This window comes from Rhinolophus sinicus, linkage group LG14, assembly GCF_036562045.2.
Source record: "Rhinolophus sinicus isolate RSC01 linkage group LG14, ASM3656204v1, whole genome shotgun sequence".
Taxonomy (NCBI): Eukaryota; Metazoa; Chordata; class Mammalia; order Chiroptera; family Rhinolophidae; genus Rhinolophus; species Rhinolophus sinicus.
Window position 1 is genome coordinate 50,700,988 of NC_133763.1, and position 13,241 is coordinate 50,714,228.

At 43.2% G+C, this 13,241-nt stretch overlaps 1 protein-coding gene across 7 annotated transcripts in view; it reads right to left on the minus strand.

Annotated features, from left to right (window-relative positions):
* Nucleotides 1-13,241, minus strand: part of ANP32E (acidic nuclear phosphoprotein 32 family member E) — a 30,018-nt gene that overhangs the window by 6,441 nt on the left and 10,336 nt on the right. For 2 of the 7 annotated variants that reach the window (XM_074318851.1, XM_019739925.2), the window contains exons 1-5: nucleotides 7,132-7,535; nucleotides 3,840-3,989; nucleotides 2,818-2,940; nucleotides 1,874-2,039; nucleotides 607-785 (exon numbers count right to left, since the gene is read on the minus strand). In XM_074318851.1, the coding sequence (XP_074174952.1) occupies nucleotides 607-785; nucleotides 1,874-2,039; nucleotides 2,818-2,940; nucleotides 3,840-3,989; nucleotides 7,132-7,185 (672 nt within the window). In that variant the 5' untranslated portion in view covers nucleotides 7,186-7,535. Of the gene's footprint in view, nucleotides 1-606; nucleotides 786-1,873; nucleotides 2,040-2,817; nucleotides 2,941-3,839; nucleotides 3,990-5,256; nucleotides 5,416-6,527; nucleotides 6,804-7,131; nucleotides 7,536-8,176; nucleotides 8,198-13,241 lie in introns of those variants that run through there. The other 5 variants (XM_019739920.2, XM_074318850.1, XM_074318852.1 and 2 more) reach the window with 4 other exon arrangements.

Here is a 13,241-nt window from a genome sequence, read left to right on the forward strand (position 1 = left end):
ATAAACCAGAGAAGGGAGGAGGCTAGATAATGAAGGGTCTTGGTGGCAACAGGGAAGCATTCCAGGGTTAAGCAGGCCAGGGATAGGCTCACATTTGCATTCAGACTTCGCCTGCACCTTCAAAGGATACACCTCAGTGGAAGGATACACCTCAGTGGTGAGGCCGTATTCAGAGAGAACACTTAGAAAGCTACTACAGAAGCACAAGCAAGAAAGAATCAGGGGAAAGGAACGTTTTCCTGAGTGCCTACTATGTGCCAGCAACTACTTACATATATTATTGTTAAATCCTTAAAACAATTCTATGAGGTTGGTATAATCTCAGTGTTACAAATGCAGAAAAGGAGGCTCTGAAACATTTGTAGTATGTTTCTACCATACTATGCCTGAGGGCAGAATGGATTTGAAAGAGATTTGGGAAGTCAAATCAGTAGATATTTACGAGTGTTTGGATATAGTATGAACTGGGGGACAGAGAGGGGAAAAGACACCGACACATGTACCCCATTAGAAATAACTCAGATTTCTACACAACTTACTTTTCGTGATACTTAGCCCTATGCCTTAGTAATTAATTTTCAGTGCACGTAAGAAGGGTCTGTTCACCTGAATTTCTTCTTTCATTAAGTATGAGAGGCCCACTTCCTCTTCTCCCTCTCCCAGTTCTGAGCCTGCTTCATCTTCATCCTCGTCCTCATCTTCCTCGTCCTCGTCCTCCTCTTCCTCATATCCTTCAGGTGGACCAGCTTCATCTTCGTCTTCATCTTCATCATCTTCATCTCCATCTTTAAAAATATTTTAAAAGAAGAGCTAATGGCTGGGGAAATGTTTCTCAATAATATGTTGATCTTTTTAACCTTTGCCCCAGTCATTTCAAACTCTTAAGTCAATGGGTGGGAAGTATCTCATGATTTTTTTATCTTTAAAGATGTCCCTTTTGTAACATGCATATTTACAATTTGAGAAATATGGTTTCTAAATAGTGAAATTTTTCCAACATATAGATTTTCATCAAAACATTCATGCACTAAAGTTTGTTTTACTTTGCGGACACAATGTTGTCCATCATTCCATCACTTTATAACATTGTTTATCCATCAAATAATAACAAAGTGTCCCATTACTAATAATAGTTATTTTGTCATCTGATCTGTTAATCACCCATTTATCCAAAAATGTATTATATATTCACCACCTAATTCTAGAACATTTCCATCACCTCCCAAAGAAACCTCAAATCCAACAGCAGTCACCATTCTCCTCTCCCCCAGCCCTGGCAACCACTAATCTACGTTCTGTCTCTGAATTTGCCTACTCTGGACATTTCATGTAAATGGAATCATACAATATATAGCCTTTTGTGACTGGCTTCTTTCAACATAGTAGTATGTTTTCAAGGTTCACTCATATTATAGCATGTACCAGTACTTCATTCATTTTTATGGCTAAATATCCCATTGTATGAATATATAACACTTTGTTTATCCATTCATCAATTAATGGACATTTGGGTTGTTTCTACTTTGTGGCTATTATAGATAATACTGTGATGAAAGGTTCTTTTAAAGTACTATTTTAAAAGCTGCAAAAAAAAAAAACCCAGAAAATAAAGTTGCCACTTTTACTAAGTGGTGGTTACACAAGTTTATACAGATATAAAATTTCATGGAGCTTGATATAATAATTATTAAATTCCTCCAAAGCTATAAAAAGTCTGAAACAAGAAATACAGGACTAGGGCTGTGGGTTTTTAAATGTTTCTTATCTTACATCTTTTTTTTCCCTACACCTACATATCCATTCCCAATCTAATTTGCATGGCTGGAGTGTAGGCTATAATTTTGACACATTTAGGAGTATTAAGAACGATTACCTTCATCATCATCCTCTTCCGAGTCTGGTGCTTCATTATCCTCCTGATCAAATCCATCTAAGTATGTGATTTGCTGCAGCAGTTCAAAAATACTCTCTCTATAATCTTCCAGGTTTGTGATCTCACAGTTAAACAAGTCAAGACTTTTCAAATTTTTAAGATTTTGCTGGAAAAGTCAAAAGTTAAAACTTACACTCAAGATTTAAAATATCATGTTATTTCTTTTTAATTCACAAACCAGAATATATATACTTAAAATCAAGAGGATGATTTTTGGATTTTCAGAATTTTAGAATGAAGAGTTATTATCAAGCACAGCCATTCTCCTAACCAGGTGCTGGTGTGGGAACTCAACGAGAGTAGGGACTTCGTTTCATTCACTGCTGTGTCTCTAGCACCTGGGTGAGTGCCTTACTTATAGCAGGCACTCAATAGATTTTATTGACGGAATCTGTGCACAAATAGGCACGAACAATAACATATTCAGTTTAAACCCACAGTCAAGCTTACTTTCAACCATTTCAACCTCTTCCCAAGCTTTTTAAAAATCAGAGCAACAATTTTCAGAATTTTATTTCCTCTCCTTTTCCTTCCCTCATGCTAGGAAACAAAGGAGCAAATAATGAAATAACTCAACAAAAAAAAAGAAAGAAAGAAAAAGAAAAGAAATGAAGAAGGGAAAAGAATAGAATTTAAGAAAATACTAGAAATTTTCAAACCAGCTATTCGATCCCTGAAGTTGAGATAAAATAAATTTCGCACCAGTTTAAAATTTTATCTGAATGTTTTACCCCAAAGGAAAAGCAATAACCATCTAGATCACAACATGTAAAAAATTCAGAAGTTTCAAAAAAGTGAAATAGAAATCGATAGGATAAATCACCAGAAAATCTCACAGAAGTCGATCAAAAAAAGCAAGTCCAGAGACAAACCTTCCCACTTACCAGAGCTTCTACTGTACTGAGATCTTTGATTTTGTTTCCACTCAAGTTGAGGTAGGTAAGATTTGGACATTTTTCTGCCAGGACTTCCAAGCCTCCAGAAATTATATTGTCACTAAGTTCCAACTATATATTCAACATGAGAAAACAAAAAATGGTGAAGATTTAGGACAGATCAAAGATTTTAGAGTACGTATTATCAATTTGAAGAAGCAAAATAACTGTCATTCTCTCTAGCTTTAAGAGACCGTCTTAAGCTATTCATTTCCAAGTTCCATCTACTACCGCCAAATAATATATTAGAACCCCTATACAAATAATCCTTGACTTATAACGGGGTTACCTCTCAATAAACTCATCGTAAGTTGAAGATACTATAGGTTGAAAATGCATTTAATACAACTAAGCTACCAAACATCACAGCTTAGCCTTGCCCACCATAAATGTGCTCAGAACACTTGCATTAGCCTAGTTGGGCAAAATCATGTGACACAATGAATGTACTGCAGAGTATCCGTTGTTTACCCTCGTGATCTCGTGGCCAACTGGGAGCTGTGGCTCAATGCCACTGCCCAGCGTCATGAGAGAGTATCGTACCACATATCGCTAGCCCGGGAACAGATCAAAATTCAAAGTACAGTTTCTACTGAATGCATAGGGCTTCCCACCATTGCAAAGTGGAAAAAATCATAAAGCAAACCATCGTAAGTCAGGGACTGTCTGTATAATGGGCTCTTCACCCAGATTTGGTTCCAGTTGTGTAACAGTTGGATTTTATGTTTTAGAGAAAAACATTTAGTAGCTGTTAAATCCAAATTCATGCCATACAGCAATTTCATTATTAAATTTAAATTTCTAAAAGCACTATTAGAGCTGATTCCAAAATCCTACATAACCCTTTTACTTAACTTTAGAATCTGAGAACCTCCTAATTAAAAAGCAGGACGGTCATTCCATTTGGCCAAAAACTAGAAATAGCCTTTGCATCGAACTCATAATGCATTCCTGCCCTATTGTCAACTTACCTTTCGAAGTTTATTTAAGCTGGGCAGCCGGGCCAGTGAACTGAGTTCCACATTAGCCATACTCAGAAACTCTAGTTTTTTGAAAGTATCATTCAGGCCCTCAATTTCCCCATTGACACACAAGCAATTATCAAGGACTAACTCTGTCACCTGTAAGAGAGAACATAAATGATTCTTTAGTTTGCAGTCTGTTCAGCAAAAGACCTGGGTCCTGACACTCTGGAAATGTGAATATTAAAACGGCCAATCCCCTTACACATATCCTTTTCGTTCTCCCCCCAAATTGAAATATAGTCTAGGGCCGGCCCAGTGGCTCAGGCGGTTAGAGCTCTGTGCTCCTAACTCCGAAGGCTGCCGGTTCGATTCCCACATGGGCCAGTGGGCTCTCAACCACAAGGTTGCCAGTTCAATTCCTCGAGTCCCGCAAGGGATGGTGGGCTCTGCCCCCTGCAACTAGCAACGGCAACTGGACCTGGAGCTGAGCTGCACCCTCCACAACTAAGACTGGAAGGACAACAACTTGAAGCTGAACAAAAACCCTCCACAACTAAGATTGAAAGGACAACTTGACTGGGAAAAAAGTCCTGGAAGTACATACTGTTCCCCAATAAAGTCCTGTTCCCCTTCCCCAATAAAAAAGAAAAAAAGAAAAAAAAGAAATATAGTCTAAAGTCATCGTTATAAGTTAACCTTTTAAATTTAAACTTGGACTAAGAAGTTTAATGCCAGCTTCAAATCACTGATGCATAAAAAATACAACTTTGAAAACGGTCCCATGTGAAACTTGTTTCTGCCCCTGATGAGAAGGATTCTCAACATCAGGGCCTATTTAGTACCTGGGCTCCTGGGAAAGGATGCAAGGGAGCTTTCCTGAAACAGTAGGGAGAAGAAAGGAAACTGTTTTAGTTTAAACCCCCTTATCTTTGGTTGATAAATGCCACCATAACTCAAAATTTTCTTGTTACCCTTCGTGAAGAAACGTTAGAAGCTCCTTCTGAGACAGCCCAGCTTTCAGATGTTAACTGTTCTACTATCAGGCCACACAGTTCACCCAGAACAACACATCCTTGACAAAATGTTATTATTTCTCCCTGCCATCCTGGTAGCATTTTTGTGGACTTCACCCCATTCTTGGTGGGGAAGGGCTGGATCCTCTCTATTAGGTCAGAGTTGTAAAACAAAACTGTCTGGTGTGGGCTTAAATGGACTTAATTGAGAGAGGGGCAGGAGACCCTGACCCTCCATTCCCAATGCAAAAATATGTTCGAAGTATTTTCAGGGCTAAAAATTAGCAACAAGGAATGCCACATTCTCAGTTTGAAAATGACTTTGACATAATGACTTCAGTGAGCACAGATGGCATCATGATCTGTTTGGAGATGAGGAAGCCGAGGCCCAGAGGATGAGAATGACTTGCCTGGTGTCACACAGTATGTGGCAGAGCTGGGCCTCCACTCTTAAGTCTTCTGACTCCTGGTCTAGCTGAGTGAAGGCGAGAGGGCCACTAGATTTGGTGTCAGAAAACCAGTTCTTCCACTTGAGTAAATAACTGCAGGCCCTGAGACTCCATTAATTTGGATTCTAGAACAATACAATCCACCTTACACGTTTGTCTCAAGGAGGAAAGTGAATAACAAACACGGAAAGTGCTCTTTGTAAACTGTAAAGAGCTATGCAAATACAAGAGACCGTTATTACACCACAGGGGAGGAAGGGGAGGCTGCAAAAAAGCAACGCGTGGCACTCCCCAAACCTGGCAAGGAAGATACCACGATGGGGTGGGTAAAAGAATGGGGCAGGGGGAATCCACTTTTCCAAACGAAGACATAAAAAAGCATTCTAAATGTGTGCTTCTGAGAGACAGCCTTTTCAGTTTTGTTCTTTCTGAAGCCCCTAAAGAGTAGGCCCTAGAAAACTTCAAGCTCTCTCTGGTATGATAGCGACTGTTTCCTCCTGCCTGCTCCTGCCAATTTCTGGGAAACTTTTTTTTAAGTACATAAAGATCTTGGGTTCCCACTCAGCTCCCTGGGCAGACCCTACTCCTCATCCTCTCTGCTGGTATGCACAGGCACCGCCTCCACCCCAGTCGAAAACAATTATATCCCTGATATGCCAATTCTGGGGTTGAACTCAGAGGCCGCAATTAGCAAGACTCCAGGCGCTCGCCTCTGCGATTAGAAGTGTGAGGTTCCTCGCTGGTCACCGGCCCCACTCTGGCGACCTGCCGCTCCGACCGACGGGAAACCCCACACGGGGCGGGGACTCCCCAAGGAAAATAGGGGTCGCCCTCCAGCCGCCGTTCCCCTGGCGCCTCCGCCCCGGACGGGAAGGGCTGAGTGAAGCAGGGGAGGCGCCCTCGGAAAGGAGGCGGAAACGCCTCCCGCCCGACCCCCGAAAAGTCGACCGCGACCCCGCCTCACGTGGCCCCTCCCAACCCCGTCTCTTTAACTAAAGCGACAGCAGCGAGCGCGCATCATTTAGTTTCGCCGAACCCATCTTTAAAGCACACAACTACCACGACCCATTTGTTGAGTTCTGTGAAACCGTTTCCAGGGATCAAATTCGGAGTTGCGGCCACCACGACACGATACGACCCGCCGAATTTCGTTACCCCGCGGGGGGACGAAGGGGATGACGCCTCGAGTCCCCTCCCCACCTCCGATTACTGCGACGGGTCCCAAAACTTACCCGCGGCCGGACAGCCGGCCGCTGACCCAGATTCCGCCTGGCGGCGGTCGGCGCGCGCCCTTCCCGGGGGAGTGGGCGCCGCCGGCAGCGGGTGGTCGCCGGCTCCCTGAGCGACCCCAGCCCGCGCCCGACGCCCAGGGGCCTTGAGGCCGGGGGCGCCCCCCCAGAAAAAAAACAAGAGTTGTTAGCAGCACTGGAGAAAAGTTGGACTAACTTCTCAGGCAACGATGGCTGCGGCAGGGGCGAGTGGGACCGGGGGGTCGCGCCCACGCCTCCCGCCCCCAGGAGGAGGAACTTGGGAAGCGGAGGGCCCCCCAACACCCTGCTTCCCGCTCCCACGAGGCCAGGACGCCCGACTCCAAGAGAGGCGAAAGGGACTAAGCCCCCATGCACACACAAAAACGCCCCTAGAAACTTGAACCCTTCGCCATTTTAAGTAAAAGATTTTAATGATTTAAAACTTCAAATTAAATATTTCCCTCGACCCTAACCCCAGGTTGGGGTTGATTCATTACCCCTCCCTACACACCCTCCCGGACCCCCCGAAACCCGATTCCCCGAATACAGAGCTGGAGGGGAAGGGGAGGGGGCTGAGTCATCTCACCTCCTCCGGGGCTCTGTTCCTTAACTCCAGGTTAATCCTCTTCTTCATCTCCATGTCCTCCTCCTGCTCTTCTGCTATTGCTCTCCTCCCTTACCCTGTCCTGCCTTTCCTGCTACCCCCAACCCTCAAATTGTAAAAGGTGTGGAAATGAATGAAAAGAAACGCAAATATAAACGCCCACCACCACCAGATAGGTGTGGGGGAGAAAGAGAATAGCAAATGGAGTCCAAGGAGTTGGGACTGTAACTCGGCTGCCCCCACCTCCTTGTCTACACACTCGCGCGCGCACTCACACGCGCGCGCGCACACACACACACTCACACACACTCACACACACACACCCGCAGTTCCTTCCCCTTCAATGGCTGCTCCGAGACTGAGCCTCCATGACACGGCACCGCCAACCCCCTGGCCTACACTCCACCCACCTCCCGAATGTATTGGTTAATTCTTCAGCATCACACTATTCCATTGGACTGCACAAATGTCTATCAGTCTTGAGGGCGGACCTGAACCAGAAACGCTGTGTCTATTGGCTACGACCAAGCGCGCAGTTAACTCCGATAGGTCCAGGAGGGTGTTCGTCCGGAAGAAATGATTTTGAATCCCAGTAGCCCCCCTCCTTCTCTTTGTGTGGTTGGCGCGCTTTCCCTAGGCACTCGGGCGGTTTTGATGCCTGTTTGATTTGTTTTGGGGTTCGGTTTTGTTTTTCTGTTTTTAGTGTTACAGGCAGAAAGAAAGCATGCTTCTTACGTGCCCAAGTTGCGATACTGGTAATTCAGCACGCACAGCTCCTGCTTTTACCGCCAAGGTGCACAGCAACGTGCACGTCACATAAAAAGCATGCCTTCGTGACACTGCCCTGCTGGGGACAGGCTTCTGGTCCAAAACCAAAGCCGGAATAAAGACGGTGTTTTAACTTCCACCACGAAGGACTGAAAGCAGTTGTGTGAAGTATGTAAGTTAGGCACCTTTAAACAAATTGTTATTGAGGTAGTTGTTGCTGTAATGAACAATAAGACCTTGGAGGAAAAACAGTACTGGCCTAATGAAAATGAGACATCGATTCGCATATAAACGGTACTGCAGTACCTCTCTAATTTCCCTTTGGTTGGTTTCCATGAAAGTCTTCAGATAAAATGTGCTTTTAAAAGTCTGTCAATGTGGGATAGAAAAGAGCAGGGTAAGAATCATTTTTTAAATTTTTGTCTTGAGAGCCTAACGTTTCTTAGCTCTTGATTAAATTCTGTCCTTTTTATTCTCTTACACCATTATCAGGATAAATACCCAAAGACAGTCCATATAATGTGGGGAAGGAAGTGGGTGAATTAGTCTAACCCCTCTCAGAGCGCAGTATTTGCTATTTTTCCAGTTTCTCAGGTTGGAGACTTTAGGTTTTACCAATAGACTCCTCACTACTCCACCACCACCCCTCTTGCCCCCTACAGAGACACACAGCTCCTCAAATAGGCTTATGTTTAAAATGTAAATATTTAGTATTTAGCATGTTAACTACTTTAAAGGAAAACAAAATAATCATTGCCTTCTCCTTGCTGTTTCCTTTGAATTCCCTGGAAAGGAAATTTTGTGAAGAGGAAAACAGGGAGAGGGAAAGCTTTTGGAATGAAATAACATCTCTAGGGGGCAATTTGGAGTTAGTTAAGTTTGTTAGTTTTAATCAAGCTAAAAGAAGTGAGGATGATATAAAAACTAAAGCAAAATGGACTAAGGAACATTTCAAGGAAGAGTTGAAAAACAAGGGAAGGGAAAAAAGGGCTAAAAAGAAACCTGAAAGCCCATGTTAGTACCAGCTTGAGAAGAAGAAGTCCTGTGTTCTGATGCCACTGCAGAGTCTGGAACTCTGGAATGGAATCCCAAAGAGAGTTCTGGGAAGGAGTACAGACTTAGGAGTCATCCACAGTGATAGTTGAGGCCATGAGAAAAAAAATCAGACTTCCACAAAGCTTGTATATAAGAAAACTATCAGGCAAAAGAGAGTAAAACATGGTTGAGGGGAAAAAGAGAAGACAGGGATTGTCTACCAAAATAGTCAAAGAAACTAAGAAGCAGGTAATAAATAAGGAGGTGAATTGGGGGGGGGGGGGAAGTATGGAAGACAGAGTTTCAACAAGAGATCATTATTGGGGTTAAATGGTAGGGTTTCTGTATCAGAATACATTAGACAGAATGGGAGAGGGTCCTGGAAATACTAAATGTGAGGAAAGGCCCTGAATTCGTTTTACCGTTGGCTAGTAGCTTCCGAAAGTACACCATAGTAAGCACAGACAAAGATCTACCAAAGTGGGCCTTTCTCCCTGTACCTGGTGTCCCCACCCTTATATCATCTCTCATCTGCATTACCTCAAGACCTTGGAACTTACCTGTTTCCAATCTTTATCAAGAAGACAGGATAAACAAGATGCTGGGGGAGGCGAGATTCCCCATAGGACGGGGAAGAGGTTGGATGAAGAACATTACTAGGCTAGTACGTGGACGTATGGAACTAAATGAAGGATGAAAGAATGAAATGCAGTCAGAAGAAAAGCCAAACTCATGAACTAGAACATGCTTTAAAAGGAAGTAATGAGGCAGGGTTTAAATGTTAGAATCAAGAGTGAGGTTAAGTAATCAGGAGGTGGTATGAAAGCAAAGGAGCAAGGAGTGGAATGAGTAAGAGGGTGGTTCAGAACATGCCTTTAATCCACCAATAAGAAGTGTCCACCAGGATATTCTTTAACTCGACGTGTCTTTAAGGTTCAAAAACTAAACTCATCTTCTGCTGCAGAATATCTTCTGTTGCCCGCCAGATCCACTCTTCACTCTGTGACTCAAAACCCCACAGAGTCCTATGAACTTCCTGGGTTTGGGGGAGGGGGAGAGGGCTGGCAGGAGATGGGGAGTTTGGAGGGGAGTGAGGTTGGAGTATTTACCCCCCAACTTTCTCAGTGGCAGGTTGTTACAGGATGGCCTCTACTGAAAGCCACCGATCTGGTCAGGGCCGTGGTGGACACAGAAATGCACGACCCAGGTTTTCCTTCAGGAATGAAGAACTGATTCCCCTCAGTGCCGGGATGACCTTCCGCTGTCGGCCCTTGTAGGGGGTTACCTCAGCTGAAGGAAAGTGCCTTGCCCAAGGTCAGACCTCCTTCAACACAGAGCTATACAGGCCCGGCCAGCCCTTTGCCCCAACTTAGACTAACTCTGAGGGGTCATTCATCAGCGCTCCAGAGCACCCCCAGGGGCCTGCATTGCCATTCACTTTCTCCCACTGCTTCATCCTGCTTCCTTCTCCTCTCTTCCACAGATATTGAATCCAATATCATCCCCCCAATAAATGTTCTGAATGCTATTTCCATCTCAGAGTCTACTTCCTGGGGAACCCAACATGAGACAATGGCCCTCTCCAAAGATCTACCCCCTGAGGAAGCCCAAACTAACGTATAGGAGAGATCACAGGGAGAAGCCTCAAGCCTCTGTGAAGAGAATGAGAGGTACCCACCCAGCCCCCAGCTTCTCCACCCCCTACTTTTTCCAGCTCCAGCCACTGTCTGATTGCAACCACATAAATCCTGAGCCAGAACCACCCAGCTGAGCTCTTTCCAAATTCCTGTTCACAGAAACCATGAGAGGTAATAAAATGATCATTACTGTTTTGAGCCTCTAAATCTGGAGTTGTTTGTTATGCAGCAATAGTAACTAGAACAAGTCCCTAGAACAATTTTTCTGACCAAGTCTCACCAGTGCCATTTTGTTCCATACAAGTCATACAGGCATTCTCCTCTTTCTAGCGGTGCTTATGCTGTTCTTCTACCTTAACCAAAACCATTTAACCTTCTCCAAATTCGTAAGACTTATTAAATGTTCTATTCACCCAGCGTTTGCCCTGGTCTGCCTAGCCACATCTTCTATATGTCATTTAATTTTGGTTCGCCCAAACTCACTGAAATTTCCTAGAGAGAAACCAAGTCAGTAGCTTGGTTTTCTCTTGGTACTTGGCACAGTGCTGAGCACACAGTGGGTACTCATGTTTAGTAATTGATTCTGTACCAAATAACTCTCAGTTGGCAGTTTATATCCATACTTCCGTTAGGAAATATAGAGGTTGGTTGATGCCTTTTTGGGAAACAGGTGATGGAGTGAGAGTGAAGGATAACTCCAGACTGTTCTTCCTCCGAACTTTTTAACCTTTCCCTTTTCCAAACTAGTTAATTTGCAGTCTCAAGACAAAACTACGGCAGTGCAACTAATGCCAACACATTTTCTCCAGAATTCATTTTCTCCAGAATTCAGACTGATTTGGAACCACCAGAAATCACTCCTACACATACCAGGCTAGATGTAATGAAAACTGGCAGAGAAGGTGAAAATCTGTATTTCAACCAGTGAGAACTCTCCCAAACCAACCCCCTTGTCTCCTCCATGCATCTTAAAGTGGGGTGTGCCTTCAGGTAAAAGGTTAGAGGCTTCCTCTCTAAAGAAACTGACCAGCCTAAGAGACAAGTCCAGAAATACTCACAAAATGGTAGAAAGTAGCCAGCTATCTGTGCCATCCCCTCACCATCAGTCTACTAGTCAACAAGCTTCCATACATGATTACACACATCTTACTTTTTCTTAACTTTCGTTTATTCCTTCTCCTGTACGTTTTTGGCCTATATCATTTTACAGCTGTCTGAAGAATTTATTTCTGTTAAGGCAGGTTTACTAACAATGAATTCCTTCAATTTTTGATTTTCAACGAAGCCATTTTCTTCTCACTTTTGAAGGATAATTGTCATTGAATATAGAATTCTAGAATTTTTCTGGCTTCCTTCAAGTTTTTTTGTTGTTGTTCAGATTTCTATAGTCTGAATATGGCGTATCAAGGTGGTTTTTGTTTGGTTGGTTAGTTGGTTGATTTGAATTTATCTTTGCTGGATGTCCTCTGTGTTTCTAGGTTCCTGGTTTGCTTTATATAATTAATGTTTGGAAAGTTCTTAGCCACTAATCCTTCAGATATTCTTGTTACATTTCTTATCCTTTGTTATTCAAATTACATACACATTACACCTTTCGATACTGGACTATAGTTATTTTATGTTCTGTTTTTTGTTGTTTATTTATTTTCCTTCTCAAGGTGAGAATTTCTATTGACCTATCTATATATCTTAAGTTCACTGATTCTTTCTTGAGTCTTCTTTTTCCCCCTTTCTTGTGCCCCCCCGCCGCCTCCCACTCCCCATTCTTGTTAAAGCTGTTGTTGTTTCCACCAGTTTCTCACACGGTAGCCCACGGCAGCCCAGCTCACGGCAGCTTAGCTCCAGAGGGTGCAGCTCACTGGCCCATGTGGGAATCGAACCGGAGACCTCGGCATGAGGAGCACAGCGCTCCCACCACTTGAGCCACCTGGCCGGTCCCTTTCTTGAGTCTTCTAATGAGCCCATAAAAGGCATTATTTGTTACTGTGTTTTGGTTTTATCCCTGATATTCCCTTTTGATTCTTAGAATTTCCATCTTTGCTTATGTCACCCATCTATTCTTGCAAGTCTTCCACTTTTTCTATTACCACCTTTAACATAATTAATCACAGTTAATTTAAATACTCTGATCATCCAACATATGTGTCGTATCTGAGTCTGGTTCTGATGCTTGTTTTGTCTTTTTAGACTGTTTTTTCTTGGCCTTTTTGAATATATTCTTTTTTTTTTTTTTTTTTTGACAAATATCCTGTACTGAATAATGTAAACTAAAGTAAATAGGACTTTACTGTGATAATTTATTTTAATCTAGCTAGGTGTTGGGCTGTGTTTAATGTTTGTTGTAGCTATAGTTATTAGAGGCTTCAAGTTCATCTAGTACCCTTGTCTTTGCCTCCATTCTTGGCTTGGAGGATTCACAAGGTACTACTACTCCTTGGAGAGAGTCTGTGTTCTGCTGCTCTTTCAGCTGTCACTTACTGTGTCATTATAGTGGGGACTTGTTGGTGTGGTAGGAGGGTGTGGCTCAGGGGAAGTATTTTATAATCTTCTGAGTAAGTCTCAGTTTTGGTTTTCTGATGTGTCTCAGGGCTGTGGCCTTCTCAAGGGTTCTGTTTCTCTTCCAGTGCTATAGTTTATTTTTCCCTTTCCTGC